This window comes from Calypte anna, chromosome 10 (genome assembly GCF_003957555.1).
Source record: "Calypte anna isolate BGI_N300 chromosome 10, bCalAnn1_v1.p, whole genome shotgun sequence".
Taxonomy (NCBI): Eukaryota; Metazoa; Chordata; class Aves; order Apodiformes; family Trochilidae; genus Calypte; species Calypte anna.
In genome coordinates, this window is record NC_044256.1 from 19,602,660 (window position 1) to 19,628,883 (window position 26,224).

At 40.7% G+C, this 26,224-nt stretch overlaps 1 protein-coding gene across 1 annotated transcript in view; it reads right to left on the reverse strand.

Moving 5' to 3' along the window:
* The window catches only part of MEGF11 (multiple EGF like domains 11), a 190,425-nt gene that overhangs the window by 144,492 nt on the left and 19,709 nt on the right, over nucleotides 1-26,224 (reverse strand). Inside the window, exon 5 of the mRNA XM_030457045.1 lies at nucleotides 19,161-19,253. Within this exon, the coding sequence (XP_030312905.1) occupies nucleotides 19,161-19,253 (93 nt within the window). The remainder of the gene's footprint in view (nucleotides 1-19,160; nucleotides 19,254-26,224) is intronic.

Here is a 26,224-nt window from a genome sequence, read left to right on the forward strand (position 1 = left end):
TAGAATGTCACCTCTTTTTTAATTCAGTATGTGAACAAATCCCTTTCCTCCTTATTAAATAAGAATTAAAAATGGAGTTACCATAATGGATTTCCCATTGGATGAAATGTTCAGACTGTCCCCAAGGCACTGTTAATGATGAAAAGTGCCTGAAGTTCAGAAGAGTGGCCAAGTTAGACATGAACTTTGAAGGCAGAGGTTGCCTTCCAGCAGAGTTTCCATTCCACATTCCAGTTTGGTGACTACAGGTGTGTATTGTGTCGCCTTCCAGAGTCCCAGGAGCTTTACAGATTACCAAGACAAGGCTGTTACAGGAGCTTATTCTTCAAGCACCTACATCAAGATTAGAGCACCCAGAACCTTCTCAGCCAGGTATTTCAAGTGTTGCCACAAGTCAGTCCTGATCTCACTGGGGTATCCCTCTGACAGCTACCAGTATATATAATATATATATATATAAAATACTAGAGCACATAACTATACATATATATGTAACTATACATATATATAATACTAATACATAAATATAATACTAATACATATAATAGTGAATTTTTCCAGAAGGCTGACAGCCAAATTAAATTTTTGCAAAAAAACCCCACCCCACAACATTTCTACTTAATAATAAGAGTGTTCTTTATGTGCACCAGCTGGAAATTAACTGTTTCATCCAGCATGCAGGGGTCAATAGAATATTTCAAGCTGAAATGCTGACTGTGATGCCTACCAAGAGAACTGGGGAACTGTCAATAAGTTGAGGAACTGGATGCACAGAGGATGAAAACAATCTTTACATTCATGGGAAGAGGTTTCCTAATGGTACATCCTGGGCTGTGAACTGCAGCCTCTCAGACTGCCCAGAGAGGTCAACTCTGTGGCTGAGTTAATAGTTAAAAAGTAGCTGTGAAATCCTAAATAGGGCCTTTCATCAGAAAACAAATGTTCTTTCAGGAATTCTTTGCCAATGGCACATTTCAAACTTCTGCAACATCCTCTTAGGAAGACTAAAGGCTCTGTTTTGCTTTCTGCAGTTACATACACACTCTCCCAGCATCACCACCTCTGCCTTTCCCAGAGATTTCCCTAGGAGACACGTGCAGTTTGTTAGCTACAGAGCAGTCAGTGAACAAGAGCATCCAAGGTGGGACAACTGATCCTGGATGTGGGGCCAAGGTCCCCTTGAGTGCCATTCCCACAGACTGAGGATTGAGGATTCTTCTTCTGGCATCCAGTCCATATGGTGGAATGATGTAAACCCCATCTTGACCACACATCCTAAAGTGCATGCTGTAAGCAGGAGGCAGCTCTAATGCTGCATACACCATGTGCTGGCTTCCTAGTACAGGTTACATGGTTCCTGCTGATATTTTCATATAAATAAACAAAACTTTTTTTTCTTCTCTTTTCTTCCCTTACCACAAGCTACAGAATTCATGGCAAGGCAACATTTACAGCAAACCCGTCAGCCAGAAATTTGCCTCCACTTGTTTATGTTTACAAAGCATTTCCCACTGTTTCTTTTGCCTACAACATTGGTTATTTTATCAAATAAACTATTAGCTTCCTTCAGTACCATCTACCTTAGATGAATATATGTTGCATTTGATCCCATTTTTCAGTTACTTCTAGGCATTTGATTCTCCTGTTCCTTTCAAAATGTATTCCATGATATTTATATTATTGAGACTGGAAAAACAGGACTCTAAACTATGCATATTAATTTTCCACCCTTTAAAAGGTAGCAGCTGTTTGATTTTCTTCAAGTTCATGACACTACAACCAAGCAATTCTGCTCCTACCTCAGCTGTTCTTTCCTCTTTATTCATCTTCTTTTTGACCCGTATTCACCATTCTTCCAGAAAACTGGAAAAAAAAATGTCTAGTTTTGGTGACACAGGTGTCCTACTCCATTTCCACTAGAGCAGGACTCTCCCAGCTTTGTCTTTTCACCTACACATCTGCTGTTTGTTTTAACAGCCTGTGCTGGGCAAAACTCAGCTTGACTTTTGGCAAATCTCACTTTATCCCTAACATATCCTTAACATAACACACAGACAGAAACATAGTTTTGTCTGCTGTTCAGTTCCTTTTTCTACTCCTTACAGATCTCTCCTTATTTCTGCTCCTTTTTCCTTTGATAATTAACAAGAAATCTACTCCAGGGTCTCCAGTTGAAAGTTTCTGCTTTAATTTGCTGATTCCTGACAGTTTTCTTACAACCTGGACTTTGGGACACCTACAATACAAAATTTTCTGAGCGTTCCAGGCCAAAACACATTCTGAATTAATTTCCTTAGTTCTGAATGCTTATTTTATAAATACATGATTTTTTTTTTATTTCCCTTGGATTTCAATGAACCAAATGGTCATTATTCAGCCTGACATTATTTTCTATGACTGAATCATTGATTCTAACTTCACTAACTACCAGTACTGCACCTGAAATAGTCCTGTCTTGGTTCAGCAATCCATTGGCAGACATATCTACTATTTCACTAACACTTGTTCTCAAAAATATATCAGAGAAATTAAAGCTTGGAAATGATACAAATCCCAGACGTATTTCTCTCTGTAGTAACATTTGACAGGCCCCTACATACAGCCAAGTGCTAAACCTGCAGAACAGATTGCCAGCCTTACACAGAGCTTTCAGCAGCCCTTCCCACAGTGATTTTGACCCAAACACATGTTGATTCATCCTCAATATCTTTTATTTCTCTGAGGCCAACGATGACCCTACAGCGTAATGCTACCCTGCCAGCTTAACTGGGTTTTATATATAAACTCCAGTAAAGTGCCTCTGTGAATCTGATAATCATATCATTACAGGATTTGTCACAAGAGAACTGTGCTTTCACAGATAATGTCTCTGCACACAGCATGGGATGAAACCTTTAAACCACAAACCGAGTAAGTACTGAAGGAGTTTTCCTTCCTAAACGTTTGGGACTTCAAACGGCTCTGTGTGGAGTGAGTGTGCCAGAAACAGAAGGAACTGATCAGATCCATGGGTGCAGCTAAACCACACCAGTTTTTCCAGGCTGGGAGATTTAATGCTGAAGTCCTCAACACAGCACAAGTGATTTGGCTCACTGAGACCTTCCAGCTCCCTCTTTCCTTTCCAAAACTCCAGCAGGTGTGGCGAGGGGCTGTATCTCACAGGTTGTTGATGGTTCTCCTACAGCCCCAGTGCTTATTGCCCGTATTAAACCACCAGACTCAGAATGGTGAAGGCATCTCCACCAGCCTGGGGTGGGAGGCAACCCTTCCATTCCCCTGACAAGCAGACAGCTCCTCTTACCCTTGTTGAGGGTCTTGCCCACCTGCTGAGTTAGCAGAGTCAATCTGGAAGGAGTTTTAACTTTGATCAACCAAGGAAAACATCCACAGGAATGTTTTGATCAAATTACATCCGATTTCCAGGACTGCACAGTGCAACAGTCTAGAAACATGGCAGGAAATTTGCTTACATTCTGAATGTAAGCAAAACATTTCCATTAAGCCTACAGGAGATTTGTATGCACATGAAATAGAAGATCAATCTACTACAGAGTTTTGACATACAAGGACTTTATGTTTACGCTTTGGCTGATGTTTAGCATTCTGCAGAGCAGCAAATAGAAAAGTGTAGTTGAGCTGTCATGTAAGATAATTGATTCTGACAACACTACAAGTTAATTCGTCACTATTTTGCAACTTATTTGGAAATTCTTCACTGCAACATCCCAGAGGACAGCATGTAATCACTTGTAAACTGAAATTAGGTCCAGAGTTAAATATCATTAAATCTTAGGTACAGCCAGAGCTCAGCAAGTGACTACTAATGCATTACCTGCCCTATTACATCAAGGACACAACTGTAGCAAAGGTTGGGAAGATTATTGCTTAAGTTGCAAATTGCTTATAACTAGAGATTTAAGTTGAGATAAATTCCCAGGCAGCCTACAAATGGGTGTAAGAGAAAAGCCACCAAATGGAGACCTTAAAATCTTTAATGTCCCCATACACTCACATTTTCTTGCATTTCTCTTGCACACACACAAACCCTAAGTGAAATAAAATGAAGAGGATTATTAAAGCTCATCTTTGTACTAATCTAACCAAATTAAATTACCACTCCCATTAGCCATTCCAATGTTTTACTGTAATAGAGGATGAAGGATTGGGAGATATTTTAAAACTGTATTGTGAAGACCATATTGTTTGACAGTTTTATTTGAGACCATTAAATATTAACTGCTGAACAAAAGGGTGCATTAAAAATTATATTGGATACAAATAATACAGCTCCCTGCAACCAGAAAGAATATTTGCATATTCACCTTCTCTCAATCTCACTTTGGCTGGATTCTGGGGTCTTGCTAGTAATTGCTACCAGAATGAATGCATAAGTGCAGTTAGCCCCTTCCTCAGCTGAAGAAATATTGCTGGTTGAGAGCTCTTGTGAACAATGAGGTGTTTGTGTCCTTCACTGGCAAACCCTTTGGCACTGCTAGGATGTTGCAGAAGCTGCAGGATCTTCTGCCCAGAGGCATCAACTCGCTCTCCACGTGGCAAACAAAGAGACCTGGTCATGTGCATCCTGATCTCTGACATGCAATGTAATCTCCTTCATCAAGACTTAATTGAGACTCTTCACCCAAATCCATCTTGTTTTCAAAGAGTCAGTGCTTTACAGTCAGCAGCACTCCTTAATTTCAGTAAGTACTTTTTAATGATCAGAAGCAAACAAAAGACACAAGGCAGGTCCCATGTGCCAGGAGACTCAGAGCAGTATATGGTCAGAGTCAAAAACTAATCATCCCCACCTGCTCTCCCAACCTGCCAGCATCTGAGTTTGGTTTGGGTTCAATTTCTAGAGAAAGAGAGATTCTGTTCATTCTAATTAAGCTTTTGGAGCAGGGACACCTGTCCTGAAAATCTAGCTGAATGTAGGCTCAGATGGTGACTGTGATGTTTTTCAGCAACAATCACTGATTTTGCAGAAACTTGTCCTCCACCAGTTACTAGAATTGAGTACAAGCCCTCTTGTGTTTTATAGACTCTTATATCCTAAATTTATAAAATACCCCATAAACCTTTATATAGATCTCTGATTTCCCCTCCTCTTCTCGTTCCCTCACTGAAAGTTCAAACATAGAAATCCATTGCTTAGGTCCCCCAGGGAGTCAGCCTGCCATCCCTTGCAAGGACTGAATTCACCCAACAGATACATTAAATAAATTCTTCTGGTCCCATCTCTGTTTTCCACTTGTGAGAGGGAGATGACAATGTGACACTTGGCAGATTGCACTTAGTAGTGACTCAGCTAAGAAAGTAACCACACTGAAGAGTTATTTGGATGCCTTGCCTGAAAAGGCAGACTCCCATTTTGAAATGGATTGAAGGAATCTTTCTCTGACAGGTAAAATGGTGATGTAGACTCTTATCCAGGCTACCCAAGAAGCACCAGAGCAGTCTATGGAACACAGGGAATAACAGAGAACTCAAGGTACTAGAATCCTGCCAGTGCTCTGCTTGAGAGCCATTTCCTTGCTCTGTTGCAACATCTGCCTGTGAGTAAAACAGTAAGGAGGTCCTTGACTAACTTTGCCCTCTGCTTAGTGGGTACCATAATCAGGAAGCAGCTCACCACCCAGAGCTCAGGAGGGCTTGAAACAAAGAAGCTTGAGGACTCTTGTCTTCTGAAGGCAGAATGGTGGTGAGAGCAAGTGTGTCCAACTCTTCCCAACCAGGAGTTTGGTGGCATTAAGGGAGGGAAGTAAAGGAAAGAATTAATAAAAGCAGAAAGCAAGAGAAAAAGGAGATGGAAGGGAGGTGACAAGAGACAAAGAACAAACCACGGGGACAAAAGGCAGTCAGAGCCTGGGCCCAGCACAAAGGATCAGCTCTTAACCTCAGCCTGCTCATAGTAGAAGTGCCTCATAACCAGGGCATTGTAGGAACTGGTGGTGCCCAACCATGCCTCAGTACTGACCCCAGTTCCTCTCCCAAGAAGTTATCCAGCAAAAATCTTAGCCTGCTTCCTGTATTTCTTGGAGAGACAAACCCATTTCAGTAACGTGACATTGTTCACTGTGAATTAGGGTCTTAATGAGACACAGGATTGCACTTGACTGCTAAAACAAAGGGACTGCTTCATGTTTAATTCTCTTTCATCAACTGGATGTTAGGCCAGGGCTGGTTAGATGTGAAGTTCATGTACAGATGAACTCAACTCAAACTTGTTTCTTTCTCTTAAAACCAAAACATAACCCAAGTGTGACTTTTTTCTGTACTGTACATTTTTTTCTGGATTTTTAAAGTTTTTAGTTACTTGCAGAGCTCCAGTTGCCTTGTAACACTGACCTGCTGTGGAGGTTTTTGTTCTTTAAATCTTATCAAAGCAGTTCATATCTGCAATTTATTTCAGAAACGTGCTCTGCATTAGGAAGTTAACGTACTGATTCATTTACCTAATTACAGTAAAACAAACAATCCTGCATCTGAGGCTGGTCTGTTCACTTAAAATACAATTACACACAGCCACAGCACAGGCACAATCAGCTGCTTGATATCTGAGGCCTGGGCCACAATAAAATTATAAACTTTTCTTCTGTTCATGGTTCTGTTTTTCAAGTCTGTCTCTTCTGAAATATCAGGGACTCGTTTGACATTTAATTTCCATTTGTCTTGGAACCAGGAAAATATGTGGCTGTAGAGGAAGACACTGAGAGAAATAAATATAAGGTAATGGAGTTATGCATGGTAATGAACATGCTCCCTCTGCACAGGGAAAGGAAAGATGGGGTTCTATGCAGAGAGCTCACACCAAATCACTTAACTACTGAAGTTCTATTCAGAGTGGATAGGAGCTGGATGAGGTTTTAGACTACAGTGAAATGTAAGTGGCAAAGGGACCTCATAATTCTGACAGAGGACTGAGCACCACTGCAGATGTTCAGTGCAGACTGCCATTGACAAAGTGATTTTTCCACAAAGGTGCCATATCTAAATAGAAAACTTCAAAATGTGTCTCCCAAATCCTGTGGTAATGGAAGAAGAAATTCTCAATTATGAAGAAAACCAGGATTTTTAACCTAATTTACAGAATCACACAATCACAGAATTGGCTGGGTTGGAAGGGACCTCAGAGATCATTGAGTCCAACCCTTGAACCACTGTTGCAGTTCCCAGCCCATGGCACTCAGTGCCACATCCAGTCTCTTTTGAAATATCTCCAGACATGGAGAATCCACTACTTCCCTGGGCAGCCCATTCCAATGTCTGATCACCCTCTCCAGAAAGAAATTCTTTCTAATCTCCAACCTAAACTTCCCCTGGCACAACTGGAGACCCTGCCCTCTTGTCTTGTTGAAAGTCATCTGGGAAAAGAGCCCAACCCCCCCTGGCTCCAACCTCCTTTCAGGTAGTTGTAGAAAGTGAGGAGGTCTCCCCTGAGCCGCCTCTTCTTCAGGCTGAACACCCCCAGCTCCCTCAGCCTCTCCTCATAGGATCTGTGCTTGAGTCCCTTCACCAGCCTGGTTGCCCTCCTTTGGACCTGCTCCAGGACCTCAATCTCCTTCCTGAACTGAGGGGCCCAGAACTGGACACAGGACTCAAGCTGTGGCCTCACCAGAGCTGAGCACAGGGGCAGAATCACTTCCTTGGACCTGCTGGCCACGCTGTTCCTGATACTATCATTTTAGCTTGCCTTTCTCAAATGTTACACACCTCTCTATTTCATATACAAGAAGCATGACTCGTGGACCTGTGCTGATCACTGCTGACTTAAGTATTCCAGTTCAGTAAAGAAATGTGGAAATTCTGTGCTGTGCAACAAGCACAGGAAGCATCATGGAAAATGGTACTGGCAGAGTCAGAACATCTCTTGATCAAGACTGGCAGCCTGCTCTGACACAGAGCTTTATAATTTCTACACTAACATGCTATACTGCTCCTCTGGTTCTTAAATGTGTGAAGGACTTACAGAAAAGGTAGAAATTGAACTTTTATCTGCAGCAGAGCACAGTGTGGCAGCCTTTAATTACAAATCAGGAGTGAAGCCACCCTGAATCTTAATTTAAGAACAGTCTGGTTACAAGACAATAAGGAGGAGGTTCTTTACAAAAGGCAGTCCTCTTATTGGCTTAAAAACAATTCCTTGATATGACTTTTCTAAGAAAAAGTAATTAAAATTAAAACACAGTAATTTTCTCCATTTCTGAATATCCTGGCTGGCCTGGTAATCTGATAAATCAGACAAAAAGAATAATTTTGCCTTTGGTCTGTAAACTTTCCTGTCCTGTTGTGGATTAAATGTGGTTCTCCCTGCTCTATCCAGATGATGCTTTTCACAAAATGTGCAGGAATTTGGTAACTTTGAACTCTGTACCAGCCTATCAGATCTGGGTGAATTGGTCAGTGTAGGAGATGGGATAGAAACCCATGAAGATTACTTACATCTCCTTCTGTAATCAGACTAGAAGATACTTGTGATGAGTAGAGCTGTACCTGCTATGAACAACTCAGAAATGTTAAATACTGAGTTCTGAAAATGTCAGAGTTTCTGTTGTCATTTATAAGAACAACTCCACTCCTGTAGTCTGTATCAATACAAGTGTGAAAATCAAACTGTGGTCCAGTGCTCTTCCAAGATGCAACATCTCCCTTACAACAACAAGAGGGTGAAGCAAAAGAGACTGAAAAATGAAGTACAAAACCATTGATTTTCCAGATACAAAACAGTGTTGGGATAAATATTAGTGCTGATGATTTCCTTTCCATTATCCACAGTGTGTTTTTCCTCAGAAAGAAGGGGTTTAATACCATCTATCACTCCTATAATGGATGAAGTGTGGAAGATGCCTTCAAGCAAGTTACCAGCTGGGCTGTGCCTGAATTTGTCATAGTCATGCACACAGAAATGCACCTCCTTTTACATCCTGGAAGAACCCAACATCTGGACATCTATAATGCAGACTGCAACAAGATGACTGCATGTCAAAGTAATTAATTATCATCACTTCTCTCTGCCAGGTAGAACACATGCACTCACCATGGAACATACGTTTCACCTTCCTGATTTAATGGGAACACCTTATTTCTTCTGCAGCAGTTTTCATCTAGAAACTCCAGTGTCCCCCCAAGGAGGGTCAGGTTCACCATTTGATAAACCAGGTGAAACTTGAGTAGACAGCAGGAAGGGTAAGAAACCATTACACTTCTGTTAATGCCACAAGTTCCCTTGTCTCCTCTTTTAGTTGTTTCTGTTAAAATTTGAATTTTGCAGGCTAATTACACACACTCTACTCTGCATTTAATGCACTTTTTGGGGGTTTTTTAAGCATTCTGGAGAGGGCTTATATAGCCTAGCAGTCTCTGGCCTTTATGTGAATAGGCACTGTATGAGGCAGAAAAGCTATTGAAAATGATGAAGTACAGAGACTTTTTTGTTCAGTGACCACCCTCCAAGATCAAAGAATGAGTGTTTTATCTCTCTTCTTTCTGGTTGGTGCCCATAAAGATCTTCCTGGTATAAAACACTCTCAGTAATAATACACACATCATTTCTATCTGGCATTTACTGGTGTTCCTAATGGGGCCTAAATCCTTGCACAACACACCCTGGAGTCATCAAAGTGGTCAAAATTTATTATTGCAAATAGCTGTGGATAGGAACCTTTCTCATACACTTTCCCTAAAGAGAGGAGATTTAAACCAGAGAGAAGGAAGAATTTTTTTAACAATGAGTGTCAGAGGTTTCCCAGAGAGGTGGCAGAAGCCTCACTGCTGGAAAAGGTCAAGGTCAGACTGGACATGGCTCTGAGCAACCTGATCCAGTTGCACATGGCCCTGCTCGGTGCAAGAGGATTTGACTAGATGACCTTTAAAGATCCCTTACAACTCAAACTATTCTACAATTCCATCATTATCACCTCGTTCCTTGGGCCTCTGTTCATAGCTCCAGGTCTGTAATCCATAGTTAGGCTACAACAATCTCCTCTGGAGTGTCAGCTCTGATCCTAGCATGCCATCTGCTCATTTATTTCCTTTGGTCACAACACCTTTCCTCACTTCATGTGCTTTTCCTTGCAGATAACTACAGGCTCTCTACATTCCCTGCCAAAGCTAGATTAGCAGAGAGAGTAAAATGCTCACCTGTTCTGCCAAACCCTGGATTTACAGGCAGAGATGCACTTGTTAAATCATCTGCTATTTCATTATTTCTCTCCATACCACTGAAGCAGACAAGCTGTCAATAAACATTCATTTCAGTGGGTACACAAGATACCTGCTCCTGTGGCAAACTCTTTTTAGTGTTTTATAAGGACTACAGATAAGCACCAGGGTATCATTTGAGGGGTCTAGGAGGGATTTGCATGAGTGCAATGTAGGAGAACAGGATTTCTCAGAGAAACTTGTGAAAATACTTCCATTCCAAACTATGTGATCATACTTACAACAGCATAAACACTGGGTAAAACAAAGAAGAAAACTCCCTGAAACTTCCCCATTTTACATTATAATGTGTAAAATCATTTTACACCTAATGATTTAAGCTCATCAGGGCCCACTCTTGGCACTGAGAAGCTACTAGAAATGCCAGGGGTTGCAAGACCCTGGTAAAGAGAAACTCCAAAGGAAATGTTTACCTCTGTCTTACCTGTGCAACAGCACATGGATCCCTAGCTTTAACCCTAAAAGAGGTCTCATTCATACACAAATATTTTATTGACATGGGAATAACTGCTGGAACAATTAATACCAGAATGATTCACTATCCTGTCATACACCCATTAGGCAATGGTTTAAATTGGCATTACCATTCTCTAAGGTGCCATCTTGCATCACTTCTGCAGATCTGATCTGAACAGTTGCTGGAGCTGCCTCCAGGCTCCATTTTAAGTGTAACCCCCCCAGGACACCAAGATCAGCCCCACATTAAAACCTCACTCCTCTTTGGCAGAGATGGTACCTGCTGGCTGAGCTCTTACCACCACTGCACTCTGCCATCAGGTGTAGCTCTGATAGGGGCCCAGTTAATCCATGTGATCAATATACTCAACTCCCATAGAAATAATAATTAAAAAGAAAAAGGAACCCCACCTCGTGGAGGCTTATCTAGGATCACACAAAGTCAGGATGAAGTCTGAGGAAAAAAAAATTTGCATGTAACACTTCCCTTTAGCAAAGACACTGCCTATGTTAGAGTCTGGGTCAGTGAGTGGGAGTGGGAAAGGAGGGGACACAAATTCCTTCATTTCCAGAAAGTTGTTCAGTTCAGTAGCCAAAATGTAGTCAGAGCAGGTCTGAGGTTTCTCCTGAAATACCTCCCAGCCTTAAAGCTGAGCTCTGCCCTCTCCAAGCATTCCTTGGAACACCTCACCATATCTAACAGAAAGAGAAGTGGTTTAGAAGCTTTCCCAAGGACCACTGTACCTTTTTTCCTCTTTATTAGCAAGCAAAACCCCTGGGAATAGTTCAGAGTAGGCATCCACAGCTGAGAACTGTTCCCTACACTTTGAGAGAGGGAATTCTGCTCTTTTCTCCAAGTGACAGCTTTTCAGTGACCAGGACATAAAACTATACCAATTGTACTTTTAAATTGATCTAAAGTCTTTTCATTTCAGTAGTGCACATTTAAGGCCACATTATTGTAAGATGCTTCAGCAATGAAATTTAGCTTTAGCAATTCAGTTCATTAGAAAGGCTATTTCAGTAGGTTCTTTCTTTTATAGCTATTGCCCTCTCTAAAGCGAGGAAAACCTCAGCCAAATTAATAAAACTAACAACTCATCACACATATGCTGCCTTTATCTGTACTCTCCTCCACTCTTACTAGCTTGACAGCCAAGGAAAGATTCATGTGAGCCAAATTCTCCTTTGCAGAACCACACAGAACTTGCACAGGAACACATCCAGCCCATTCAGTACTAGTAACCATGGTTTCATTTACTGAGAATCATCCTTACAGTGTGAAGTTTTAATCAACCATCAAACTATTCCCCAGATAAGAGAAAAGCTACATTGTAAAATTCACCTCCAGATGTGCTTCAGTTGGGTGGGACTCTGCTTTGGGAGGACAGGAGCAACACCTCAACATGATGCTGTTACTTTGGTACAGAACTTCCATGTATGACCCTGCTTGCACCTATTGCTCTTCTCTGAAATCTAATTTATTTTTTTTATACTCCCTTCTGAAGCACCACTCCCTGCCATACTGCCCTAATGTCAGGCAAGAAACAGGGCTCCATATTAAACATTTTTCCACAGTTTCCCTCATCTTTGGCTTTTAGCATCAATTCAGTGTTGGATTCAGAGAGCCAGTGGACTGATTTCCAGCCAGCCAGCATATCCAGTTGCCCAGTAACTCAGTTACATGGAACACAATTTTTGTACTGTTCATTTGGAGGTCTCCAGAGGCTTGAGAGTGGGTAACTGTGAGATGATGTGCTCAGATAGCCATTAGCCTTAAACCTGGCTTCTCACCCCCTGTTTGCAAGCTATTTGACTGAAATCAATGTCTATCTAGAACTATATCAAAGTTTTCACTACAGAATTGTTGGCTATTAGTCATATAACATACAGAATGTTCATTGTATCATTTGTCAAGATTAGGAAGGACTTCTTTGTCTTTTAATCCCAGCATCTGAGGACCAGATCAATACAAACATATCCCCTGACCACATCAACCCCAGCAGCCCCAGGCTGGATCCACAGTCACGTTTTTTGCAGCACTATAGAGAAAATGTGTGAAGACTACAAGATGAGAAAGACTGCAAAATGGTGCTGCTGTCTCAGGCCAATTTGGAAGACAAAACTCCAGGGACTGGAGCAGACAGAGTTGGGTCAGCTCAATCAGCTCTTTAAAATCCTTGAAAAGAGGAGTCTCCAAGCAGGCTGGGGCTGCTGGAGGGAAAGGAGCTGTCACTCCCTTGGCTTTAGACACATCCAGAAGTCCTTTGGCAGGGAGGATGAAGATGAAAACCATATTGACATGGAGTGCTGAATTTCTACTTTTCACTCACTTGAGTACAAGACTTGGGACAACTGGCAAGTGATGTATCCATCATCAATTGATCACACAGAAGTGCAGAAAGCAGTTTGTTCACTTAAGCAAGTCTTGGGTCTGTTTTTCCTTTCCCAGGATGAACTGTTGCCTTTTGCTCAGCTGGGTTACTGTGGGAAAAGTCAAGGCTAATACAACTTTCATACCTTTCCATATGCTTGCAGCACCTCCCAGGCACTCAGCTCACAGAAGCTTAAAGCCTCCTATCATCTGACAGAGTGAGGAGAAACCACCACAAATAATTGAGCAGATATTGATGGCTTCAGCAAGAGTCAAAACATTCCCACCAAATGAAAAATGATGGATTAGCACAGTTTAATGCAGCCAAATTAGCTGTGTAAAAATACACCCAGGACATGCTGCTGTGCTGCTGAGTACACTGAACAGCAGCTTGTGTTTACATTTGGATCCCCTGGTTACAGCCTGTCCTGCGTGGGCTGGGCCCAGGCAGAGCTGCTGCTCCAGGCACTGCTCAGCACAGGCCCCACAGCCAGCAGAGGCAGGAATGAAACACAAGCTGTTTACCTGATCACACCAGTTCAGCAGTGGTTGAAGGAACTTGGAGCTTTTATTTTTTTTTTTAAGTTTAAGGAAGAGCAAATTGTTAGAATGGAAAGAGACAGAAATCAAATCCACTCCATAATTGCTGCAGAAAGATCCTTGTATGAGCCTCATTGAAGCTTGTTTTAATACATTTGCATCTCTTTGCATGATGTAGTTGTCACTGGCTCTGCAAATTACATGAAAATTAAATTGCAATTTGAGCTCAGCTTAAATGAAAAGTGTATTAAAAGTCCACAGGCTATGGATATGAAATTCTGTTTCAGCTAAAGCATTAATTAAGCCTGAATCCAAGCTCAGGTTTCACAGCTTCACCCAGGTCTTTAGAAATGTGCACCTAAACTCAAGAGTTGGGAGTGAAAAATGAAATAGATGAACTTTGGAAAGAGAAACTTTGAACCCAATTCTGTCACCTCATTTGGCAGCTGGATACAACAGTCACTGGGATACAAACACACAGCAAAGACAAATTCCCACCCAAGACACACAGACAGGCCCTGGATCCATGCAGGGGCCCACTAACAGATTAGCACTGCTGAGGTCTTGCCCTTTGGTGGACCTTGCTCATTTCCCTGTCAATTCTATCCCAAAAACCTGAGGACAACAAAATTGACAAATGATTTCTGCAGATCAGTCCCTGCCATTAGCCTGTATTCACAAACCAGGAATCTTTATTTTGGATTTTATTTCTTCTTCAGAAATAGTTCAAAGCATTTTGAGAAGACAGAAGCCAAAATGGAACCTGAAAACCACCATGGACTCACTTTAAAATATTCTTCTTTTTCTCCTGAGATTCCTACTGTTGCTTCCCATAGTTTGTCAAGCAGCCCCCTTCAGATCCAGCCATACTTAGAGTTCTCATTCATCACAAGGCTCAGAACTGAAGCACTCCAGCTGCTCCAGGGCTATACCCTTCAACATGATCTTGCTGTGATGTTACACTAAGCCTGTTGTTACAACCTTGGCTATTTTTAACAATCAGATAAAGATGAAATAACTTCTTGTTCTTAATGACAATTCATACAAAACATCCTTTACAAGGAGAACTCTGTTACCTATGATATGTGTATATTACTGATCAGCTTATACCAAACACTAGCATTATAACCTCTCTCCCTCTGGTGCCATAGTATGAGGGAAGATGTTTGGTATTATTATGATAATAATAATTATTATGATAAAATCTCTCCAATAAAACTTTGGCCAAGTACTTCATTTTCTCCTGAAACTTAACAAGGAAGCAAATATTTTGAAAACCACTTTATTTTTTCAATACAGCCTCTGTGTTTGTTTAGTCTGAAGTTGTGGGCACAGTGAAAGGTTCTTGCTTTTAGCTGAAGGCTTTTACTCTGAACTTTCCCTTTCCTACCTGTTGTGCACTGCTTTGTGAATCCCCTTCTAACCAGAAAGGTATCTGCAATCTTCCCCAAAATCTTTCAAAGTCAAGATGCTCGTGAGAACAAAAATGGTCTTCAATAATTTCATCTGATGAGTTTCACCATTTTGACAGATGCCCCTACTCCTTGACTTCAATGAGATGCTTGTTTAGCTTTCACTGAGCTCTTTTTAGTGTTTTTTTTTCAAAACTGACTCACCTGCTTAACATAAAGCAGATGAAAAGTCCTGGCTCATGTGTCAAACTAAGGATATGCTTAAGTGCTTTGCTGGATGGAGGCCTAACAGCTTGCAAATACAGATGGCTATTATCAAGACCCAGAAGAGGCCAGGTAACCACCAACAGTCAATTATATTCCTACCAGAACTTCAAGCCAGCACATCATACTGTTTGAAATTAATTGCTTTGAATAATTGGACAGGTGAGCAGGTAAGTTCACACAGAGCATTTGCAATTTTCCTTTGTATTTAGAAAAAAAAAACAACAACAGTGCAGATTGCATGGACAGAATGGGCATCATTTCAATAAAAAAGTTAAAAGAGAAGGAGGGAGGTATGGTTTAGGATTTTGTAGAGTTTTCCTTTTCATTTTTAGCACCATTAAAACCTTGAAAACATTTTATTCAAGAGCTTCTTTAGTTAATACCTCATTACTTCTCTTTTTGTTGTTATGGTAATCAAGCCTTAATATATTGCAGCTTTATAGCATGAAATCAAGGCTAGGCCTGCAGGCATCAACAGATGTACAACAGCATGCAGTAAAAGACAGGTATAGAGGCACACAGAGCTGAATATGGCACAGGGTGGGGTTTTTTGTAATTGTTTAGCAATTCATCTGAACCTATTTTAACCTTGACAGTAGATGAACTCTAACACATACCATGAGCAGTCACTGGGAAGCTGCACTGACCAGCAAGTTCTGTGATTATTGTCTGAACTTCAGGAAAGCATGAAACAGAAAGATTCTCAGACTGTTTGGGTGGCTACAGGCTGTAGGTGTAACTGTTTAAAATATTTAACTGAAAATAGTCTAGGCAAGAGAGAATTGTAACACTGGGAAGCTGCATTTGACACCAAAACCTTTTCTCCCCATAGGAATTTGTGCTCAGAGTCAGAATTCATTCCTTCTTCTGGCACTGGCAGTCTTTGTAGAGCACCAAAAAACCTTTGGATCTGGCTTCTGCTTTTCAAGTGACACCTGGACCTTATGCTGGAGCTCTGCTTATGGTTTAAATCCACCCATCAAACCAAACCAAAGTTACAAATAACTTTTTAGAAAGTTAAAATGGTCTGGTCTGCAGGCTGTTGAAATACCATCTCAGAAAGAGTGTCCCTAGGTTTTTTCCAAGTAAATGACAACAGATGCCCCCAGTGTCAAGTACTTCTCAACATTGTTTTCAGCAGAGAAAATTCAGGACACAATTACAGGTCCTGGGAGATCTTGTGAATTTCAAGGGAGTGTTTTGGCTAGCAATTCCTTTCCTAGTAAAGAAATTGCAAATATCCAACATTAAAAGCAATATACCTGTGACTTAATAAAATCACTGACTCTGAGGACCACACAGGAAAGGTCTGTGGTCCCAGGAGGAGTGGGGTGGCACACACACAGCCAACAGCTTCACTTTGTCCAGAGCCCAAACCTTACAGGGCCACTCGTTCAGAAACATCCAACCAAGGATTATTTGTCATTTGAAGCACGTAACCTTGATAGCACCTACCCAGTATTAATGAAGTAATAGGAAGAAGGCACAGGTAATTCATTACTCCAGTAGAGTGAAAAATGTTATCCCCATTATTTCTGGCTAACAGTAAGATGTGATACGTGGGTCATCAATAGATGAAACTCCCAGTTAACCCCAGTCAGGCAAAGGCCTCCAGCTTCTCTCTTGGAAATGCTCAGAGTAGCAACTGCAGTGTATTTAGCTGATAGCTGTTCTATACCTTCTAATTTAAATAAAATCTCACAGCATCATCAGAGTTGGAAGGGCCCTCTAGAGATCATCTCACCCAACTCCCAGCTAAAGCCGGATAGAACAATACCAAAAAACCATCATAAAGCAGGCTTGCTCCTAACAATAAAGAGGAAAATCACCCAAATTCCTGCTGTCAACTGGAGCTGAGCAGCTCTCCCAGCTGCAGTGAAACCTGGCTGCTGTGGGGCCTTTCCCAGTCAGAAGCATTACATGGACAGTGCTTGTTCTGAGCAGAGCTCAGGACGGGAACGCATGCTGCCCAACAGATAACAAATGGAATGAAAGACAATGGGCACTGTAGTCCAGTGAACACACTAATTACATTAATAAAATGAAAGCTTAAATTTTGAAGCTAATCCTAGGCTATCATTTATAAAAGTTAACCAGGCATATTTAATTTAGGAATTGGCCAACGCGTCTCTTTCTGCCGCTGAAACCTCATAAATGAAATATACTGGAGTGCTGCCCAGTGCGGAAATAAAAGTTATGAATAATGTTTCTATCTCAATCATTGTCAGTGCTTTAATATTCCTAATTACTTTAAAAAGCTAAATATTCAATATAGGGAAAACCTTCTTTTTTTTCTTGTTATCTTCACTTGCAAGATTAGTGCAATTTAGTGGACTACTCTCTGGGTAGTTTTAGTCCACCAGACCTTTCTGTACTCTGAAATCTTATCCTTTCCTCTTCATTCTTACAAAGAATGGAGTGCTTGTTACTCTCTGTACAAATATTTATATACAGAGTAACCTGTATTTCTATATATAGGAGTATATATGCTCTGTATAAGTATTTATACCTGTATGTATGATCATACAGGTATGTTCACTGTCATAGTTCACTGTATGTGAACTATCATGTATGTTCACTGATCATAGTATTTTTGCTTCTCATCCTTTTTAACTTAAGTGTATAAAACCTCACTGGCTGTTAGGTTAAACATCCATTGCTAAAAATAAAGGGTAAAATTAGTCCCTGTGATTCTAAACAACACATTACAATTGAAAGCACTATTTTTCTTCTACAGAATACTGTTACAGGTAGATACTCAGTATGTGATGCTGCCCAATTCTCCCCTTGTCAGGTAAGACCAAAATGTTGTTTCAAAACCCCAAACCCCAGCCTTCCTCTTTGTCTCTCCTCCCTGCTCTCTTCCTATTGCCTTTGCTGCTGTAATTAAGAAGGCATCTACCAGGCTGCAGACAAACCACCAGTCACCGGAGCAGAGCTGCCCCAGCCTCTGGAGGTGCTCAGCCCCAGTCCCATTTAGCCCCTCTCCTAACACCTCCCTTTATAGATCCCTTTTCTGTTAGCTTTTAGCCTGTTAATGATGCCTCTTTTTTAAGATCCCAATCAATCTGAGAGAAAGGGAGGAAGTGGGAATGAAACATTCATTCAGTAAATGACTCAGAGCACCTTTCTGGATACAGCTTTATTTACTTGCCTGATGCACAAACAGACTCCATTTAACAAGCTGCTCTCTGTTACATCAATAACCTATTGGGTCTGTGCTGCACAACCCCTCAGATGTTTGTACTGGAAAGAGCCCCAGCTCTGTCATTCCAGCCTGAACTAATCACATGGACCCTAACTTATCATTACCAATTAACAGAGGGGAAACATACACAGCTTCTCCAGGTGGGAGAACTGAAAGCCTCAAGTGTGTATTTATTCCTGAGTAAAAGGTGGAGAACTCCCACCTCACCCATTCCCCCATTCTGCAGTAAGGAAAATTCAAGGTGTGGAAATCAAGTCAGAAAGTAGAATCTGGGCTGCATGGCAGGGCTCCCACTGGCTTCAGCAGGACAAGGATTCTGCCTAGGGAGCACGCTTACCAAAGCACTCCAAGTGCTCCACAAAATACTTAATGAATTATCATAAAGATTTAAGAGAGAAAAATTTTACAACAGAACTATTATTACCTGCATTAGTATCCCAAGAACAGGAACAAAAGCATTAAGAGCATCAACCACTGCATTTAACACTTTGTAAAACCAAGCAAAAGCAGGTGAAAGCTATTACCATAGAAAGGGTATTATCACACATTAATTGTTGCAAAATAACCAACAATCTTTTTTCCCCTTGAAGCATCCAAGTTTTGAGGCCACGACTTTATTCAAGGCCTTTTATTTTTTAATAGCAGCATATATCTTTATCCCAGTTTTGTAATCTTTACTCACCACTAGAGCAATCAGTACCTCCCCATCCTGGTTCACAATGACAAGTGTCAGGAGAAACACATCTTCCATGCACACACTCCTCTGTGCAGAGAGCTGTTGAAAAAAATAATACACACAACTGTAAATATCTTAATTGGTTGGTAAACATACCATAAACTTTGCCTTAGAGAGCAATTATTTTGGTTAAAAATATTAAACACAGCAAAGACAAACAAAATAATACTCACAAGATTTAATTAATACAAACTGACCAAAATAAAAAATAGGTCTCTTGACAACATAAACTGATTTGTCACTTCAGATCTTTGTAATAAAAAACTAACACCAGGAAGAACTTTGGTTAGCAGTGTTGCTTTCATAATAACTTTTTTTTTACCCAACTTTATTGTTACTATAATGCACAATGCCAGCTTCATCTATAGCACTTTCCTTGCTACTGTTCATAACATAAAATGGAGTTCAGTTTTGAAAGTCTATTAAGAGGCACAATAGATTTTTAAAAAATAGCTCAAGGAGTAGAAGTAATGTTTACTACATGATGCAGTAGCTCGAAGTGTAGACTTTTCAAGGTTGTTGAGTTTTCCATAACTACAGTGTTCTCTTATTTGTCCTCTGTTGGATTACTGAAACTTCAACATCTTTAAGATTCAGACTTTGAAAAACTGGTTGGTAGTTTTCCTGCCTCACTTGTCAGAGTAGAATCTCCTTTTCTTCTCACTGAGTAGGAACAGCTCCTGGTTTTAATACTTTCCTGCTCCTGTGCTGCATTGGTGTCTGACTTTCCACTGTATGTCAGTATGCCCACCACATACAAAAAAACCTCAGACCATACAGAATAACTACTTTAAAGGCTGCACTTTATTGCTTACTACCTTATTTCCATTTTACCACTTAGGACATTTTTATATCAGATTGGAAATGTGGGTATTGTGCTTACTTAACCAAGAACTGGCTGAAGCTGAACTACAAGAGACTCCTTGCAAGACAAAGATTAATTCGTTCCTGTCTAAAACACAGCCAGCAAAGCTGATTTGGGAAGCAGCTTTGTGTTGCTATATTGAAAACCAGGCTGAAATGCCCAATTCACTTCAAATCAGCCAGAGAACCCTCTTAGAGTTGCACTGGACCTGCATATGAAACACCCTTTCAGTTCCCAGGTACCTCCTGGGCCAAATGTTTTGTACCAATGTCTTGTACATTTGAACAATTCCTGCTGTTTGGACATACCAGACACAAGATCCCATTTTGAATCTGCACTCAGACTGGCATCAGAGTAAAAGAAAACACTTTGCTGTGTATTCTGTGTTTGGGTGATTACAGGCCAACCCCATTAAGCTATTCACAATAGATTTAATTCATAGAATCACAAATGGTTTGGGGTTAAATCCAACTTCAAATCACAAATGAATGAACTCTGAATAATCCTGAGACAAATCGTCCTGCTTTTTACTCAATCAGATCACACTTGACCAGTGATTAGAACGTTGCCTTCTTATAATGACTGCAAGATCTTTCTAGATGAGCCACTTCCATTCTAGGTTAGAGAATGTCAGAAGTGCAATTCATTCTTATTTCATATCTGTGTTTAGACAGTATTGCAAGGGGCATGAAATATTGATAGCTAATTCTCCAGTCACTAATTGTCCAAATCTCTTGTGCATTTATTTTACTTCAGTGAGGGTTCTGGAAGCAGTGAGGCAATCTGGTCTACAGCTGTAAGATGAAAATCAATACAGGGTATTACAAAACCAGAATTTTCTAAGAAAGAAATACACTTTTTTTTGTATAGTCACTTTAAAATGCAACCACAAACTTATAGTTTGTTATTAAAAGTGCAGGGTACTATAAGATATATTCTTACATCTAAAACATGCAACTTTTTTATCCTTCTAACCAGGCCAGGTTCTCAGTTCAACTTGTGAGCAGGAAGGCTGATGGTGGATTATTTCTTTGCCCTTTAGAGTAACAAAATTCTTGCTCACTACTGATACAAACTAAGGTGCTTTAACCAAACATCACACTTTAACAGGAAATAAAGATGACTAAAATTCAGCTAATTCTGTTAATTTCCTCTCATGTCCATGGACAGAAGTGCTGACTTGTGTAGCAGTGCTCCAGTCCCCTAGGAAGAACACTACATAAGAATTACAAGCAAGACCCATGTCTAAAGTAATCAGTGATATGCAAAATAAAAACATACTATGAAGAACAGCATATTTGGGTTTAGGTGTCTGAAGTCCTGCAGTGCTGAAGAGGACAACGTTTAATGAGCAATTAAAGAGTCAAGTAAGGTGAAGACACTCCTTGGAACCATGGGTGCTCTCATCTCTGATTTATTAACTCACTCAACAAGCAGCTCCAAGCTCACTAGCATATAGTAATTTAAAGCTGTGAAATCACACAGGGGCAATCCCATGTTACTCACAGAAACCCTCCTTTTTCACAAGAGGAAGCTTTGCTATAAGCATTTTACTCAAGGCATCACAGAATGAGGCTCCTGCACTGTTTGATTCAAATCAGGCCCATAAAGGTGCACATAATGGTTATATTAGGGTACAACTCAAGATTTACCATAGCAAATAAAACTTTGAATTTCCCTATAAAAGGGCAGTCTTGCCTTGCTCTAATCTTTAGAGTTGAAATTAATTTTTCATTCTATTAACACTGAGTATAATAGGATATGATGGTCCCCAAGGCATTCCTCATAATATACTTTGTACAGTGGTTTGCAAATGATCTTACTAGTTAATGGAACTATTAAAATTACTTGCACATAAAGGTCAAGAAAAATAAAGATAAGTGTGTACATTCAGACACTGTCCTGTTCTACACCCAGCTAAAAGCCCCTGGAGGAAAGAGAACTTGTACTAATGCAAGGAATTCTATTCCAGCCTACATAATAGCCCAAACAGTTTAAACTTTGGAATTCTAGAATTTTTATGTCTGCATTTTCCCCTGCCCAATTCTTCTGAACAATCCAGCACCTCATTGATCAGTTTATTATTAGTATTCTTGACATGAGTTTAAGATCAGTTTGTAGTTTGATTCAGCCTGGTAATAAAATGACCTACATCAAAGCTCTGCCAAAATGCCATCTTTGTAGCAATGTGTTTAGCATGAGTTATGTGGTCTTACTCAAGGTCACACAGCAACTGCTCCTTATCATGGAATCAAATCAACAAAAGGACTCTGTAACAATTCATTTGATGCTTATCATTTACTTCATAATTACAGACAGTGCTTTTTTTTTAATATATAAGATCAATCCTCAGGGAAATAGACCTGAAGATTAAACTCTTTTCACACCTGAAATGACTGCCTGCATTTCTCTAACACCAACACTTATTTTTAATCATCCTGAATGAGGCTTTAGATGTACTAAATGGGATGTCTGTGTCTCCCACCCACAAAGGTATGCAAGAGCCAAGGATATTGTTATTGAGGAGTGCAGGGCTAAGTGGAGCAAACTCTTCCGCCTGGAGAATGCTTTCATTGCAGAGCTTCACTGAGTGGCCCCACAGATAGCTCATCTCAGACAAAAGCAGCCAAAGTTCCAGGGATCCAGGGCTCCTCTGTCTCCTTGGTGCTGCATTCATCTCCATGGACACAAACCACAACTTTGCAGGGTTTAACCCTGCTGTACCAGCCTGTTTCATACACAGTTACACCTTGCTCATCACTACACGATCAACCCATTGCCTATGTGATTTACCTGGGGGAAATGTTATTAGCTTGTCCAAAAATTTAACTTGTGTATTTGTTACACAAAAGGCAGAGTCAAAAAAAAAAAAAAAAAAAAGTGTCTTGTGCTTGCAATGGAATGTGGTAACCTGAGGAGTGGTCCTTTGAACCTGGAGGTGTTCACTGCCACTGGCCCAGCAAGTTCCACCTCCCTCCTACTTCAGCTGGTGGGACTTTGATGTGCCAGACAAGGAAAACATCTTCAAAACAAAGACCAGTATAAAGCCTAAAGGAACACAGTGGAGAAAGCAGAAAACAGGCTTCCTGAACTGCACTCCTTCAGAGCAATGTGAGCTGCAGAAGAGATGTGCTGGAGGGTTCGGTAGTTGCTGGAGTTACCTGGAATCTGCGGGGTCACCAGGGATTGCAGGGCAGCCAGGAGGTGACAGAAAACATTAATATTAGATATATTATAATAATGGAAAACATCACTAGATGAAGATACAGATCCTACTATTTGAGAGCACAGACAGAGAAATTCACTCTCCTAGAATGAACCTGTTTATTCTGACTGCATATGTGGCAAAAGGACACTGATCCATGACTGCAAGTTCTTCAAATTATTTGGTTTTTTCATTTGCCATACTCTAGGCACTGTCTGCCAGTTATTCTTCACTATACATATCACCCAAACTATGAGCCATTTCATTCATTTGTTTTGAACCAAAAATAGACCTGCATTTTTTCTCTCTGTTGCCAGTATTGTAACTTCAGTCATCTAACCAGTTTGCACCATTTTTGGTAGCTGCTGGCCTACACAAAAGCAGAAATCTAATGGAAAAAGTTATCATTTCCTTCACTGTTTAATATGTGTCCCTGGAATAACTTGGACCATTGCAGAACATTCCTCCAGTGCCTTGTGCCACTTCTAAGGTGAAGCATAATTTCATCAAGTGAAACAGCAGTTATCTCATGGCCAGTGGTTTCAGATAATGCAGAGAGGTCAAAGAAGATGAAAAAAAGATGAAAAAGATGCTTGCTCTTTATCCATTAGGAATCTATTAACTCAGGGCCACACTGATGGTGTTTCCATCTTAATGTACTGGCCTGAATCCAGGCTGTGCTGAGTCTACAATCTTAACTTCATTAGATAATCCTGTAGTCAGCTTTTGGCGAGATGCTCTTCAAATGTGTTCAGAAAAAGGAGGTTTGATAGTAGAAGAAAGATGACCACAACTAATGCATCTAGGTAGGTTTTCCTCATTCCTAAGATTATTGCTTATTTGTGGAAGGGAAGTTTCCCTCCCTAAATCACTGACTTTCTGTCAGGAATCATGCTGATCAGATGGTTCCCTGCAGAGTGGTTTCAATGAAGTGAGATAATAGTTCTTTGCACTGCTTAATGTCTGGTTCTGTGGTCATCACTCAGGATCCATCCATTAATATATCACTTTGGGTAGCACTTTAATGGAGGGTTTAGCAGCTTTAATAGATTAAGATATGAAGAGATCTCAAAGCCTGCTCACACTCTGAGGGATTTATTGTTTCAGTGGATGGCAACCCTTAAGCCCTTATTTTTCATCACCCTCTTGGTATCTAATGAAAGTACTAATAAAAAATATGAAAACAAGGAGATCAATGTGAGTAAAGGAAAGATGAGTCTGATACAGATCATGTAACAGCAATGGCTCACAAGATCAACTCCTTTTCTCCTGTCAATGCAACCTTTTCTTTTTTTCTTTTTTTCTTTTTTTTTTTTTTTTTGGCAGATCTGGAAATACAGAGTATGCATCTAGGCACTCAGAACAGAATCAATGGTCCTTCTTGTCAGCTGGGATGTGGGGAGTCTCTGACCACTGCCTTAGTGAGATATTGATCTGTTCAAAAATAGCAGTGAGGTTGTGTTATCCTCAGTCCTGACACCCTGCCAGAGCTTAGGGAGCAGACTATGCCAGAGATGACTTGTGAATATCTGAGGTAAAAGAACTGAGGTGGTACATTTGGAGGACTTTGTCTTCTCCCAAGAGAGGAACCTGATGTATGTCAGTGTCATCAAAGTCTCAGTAAATCCCTGCAGGAATCTGCTAGAAGATGAAGATTTGTTAATAAAAATTACAGTGATTTCAGCCCAGATTTCTGCTAGCAGCTAAATGGCAACCTGGGGCTCTGATGACTCAGGAGAAGGTGAGCACAGGGACTCCCAATCTTCTTGTCATGGCTGAGTGTCCCATGTAGATGACATGAGCCACTGTACAGCTCTGTCCAGCCAGATCTCAGTGTTTCAGACTCCCTCCCTCATGGGAGGAATGCTCCCAGTTTACTGATCACTGAAGGATCTGGCTGTGGGGAGAATCAAGAGCACCACATTGCCTGCTGTAGACCTTCATCTAGGGAGTGGCTGGGGAAGTAAAAAGGAGATTGCCACATTTTATATGCCTTGAGAAAAGCAAGACAGGTGGAACAGTTGTTTGGAATTGCAGCCTGAGCTGAGAGGGGAACAGCATTGCATCAGTGACCATAAAACAGTGACAGCAACAGAGGAGAAAGTTAGAGGCCAATGAAAGGAGAGGTTGATGGGAGTCACACATTTAACAGACTGTGTCATTTTGATGCCCCATTGGCTTCATCTGCTCTGGTAGAGAGGGAATGGGAGATGGTACTTACTGTTTAATAATGTCTGAACAAGAGCTGAGAAGCAGCCTCCTTGTAGCAGCAAATGTCAGAAGAGCAGAAGTGGGGTCAGGAAGCTGAACTGCTTTATATCTTTGGCTGTGCCAGTAATAGAAGAGCTTTGCAGTACTTCAAAACACACCAAAAAAAAAAAAAAAAAGGGGGGGAAATTGTGGGAAGGCACTGCAGGACACTGTAGCACTGAAGTGCATCTGTCCTGCCAAGTGGACAGGTTAAAAGGTTGGATACAAGCAACACAAAGCCATTAATTCTGTAGATGAAGTCACAAGCAAGCACCAGCAAGAGGAACATGTGCAGACATGAAGGAATTATGCTTCAGAACTCAGGCTAATTCTGCAGTGAAGACAAAGCATCTAATACCTGGTTTCAAGAGGTTCATGACTAATGTTACACCAAGTGAAGAACCCAGACCAAGGTCAGAGCTGACAATCCAGACATGAATGTCTCTTGCTCACCACTGTGAAGAAATTAATTCTTCAGGTGAAATCCTGGTCTCTTCAAGGTAACTCACACTCCCCAACCACTTACCCTTCCTAAGGCTTGGTCTGTCTCACAGAGCCCATTGAGATCACACACACATTGATAACTGTTGATCATTTAAGGCCTGTGACTGATTTTTTGCATTTTTTAGCATTGCTTCAACTAGAAACAATCATTGCATTCTACTGTGTTGAGGGACATCCTGAGATCAA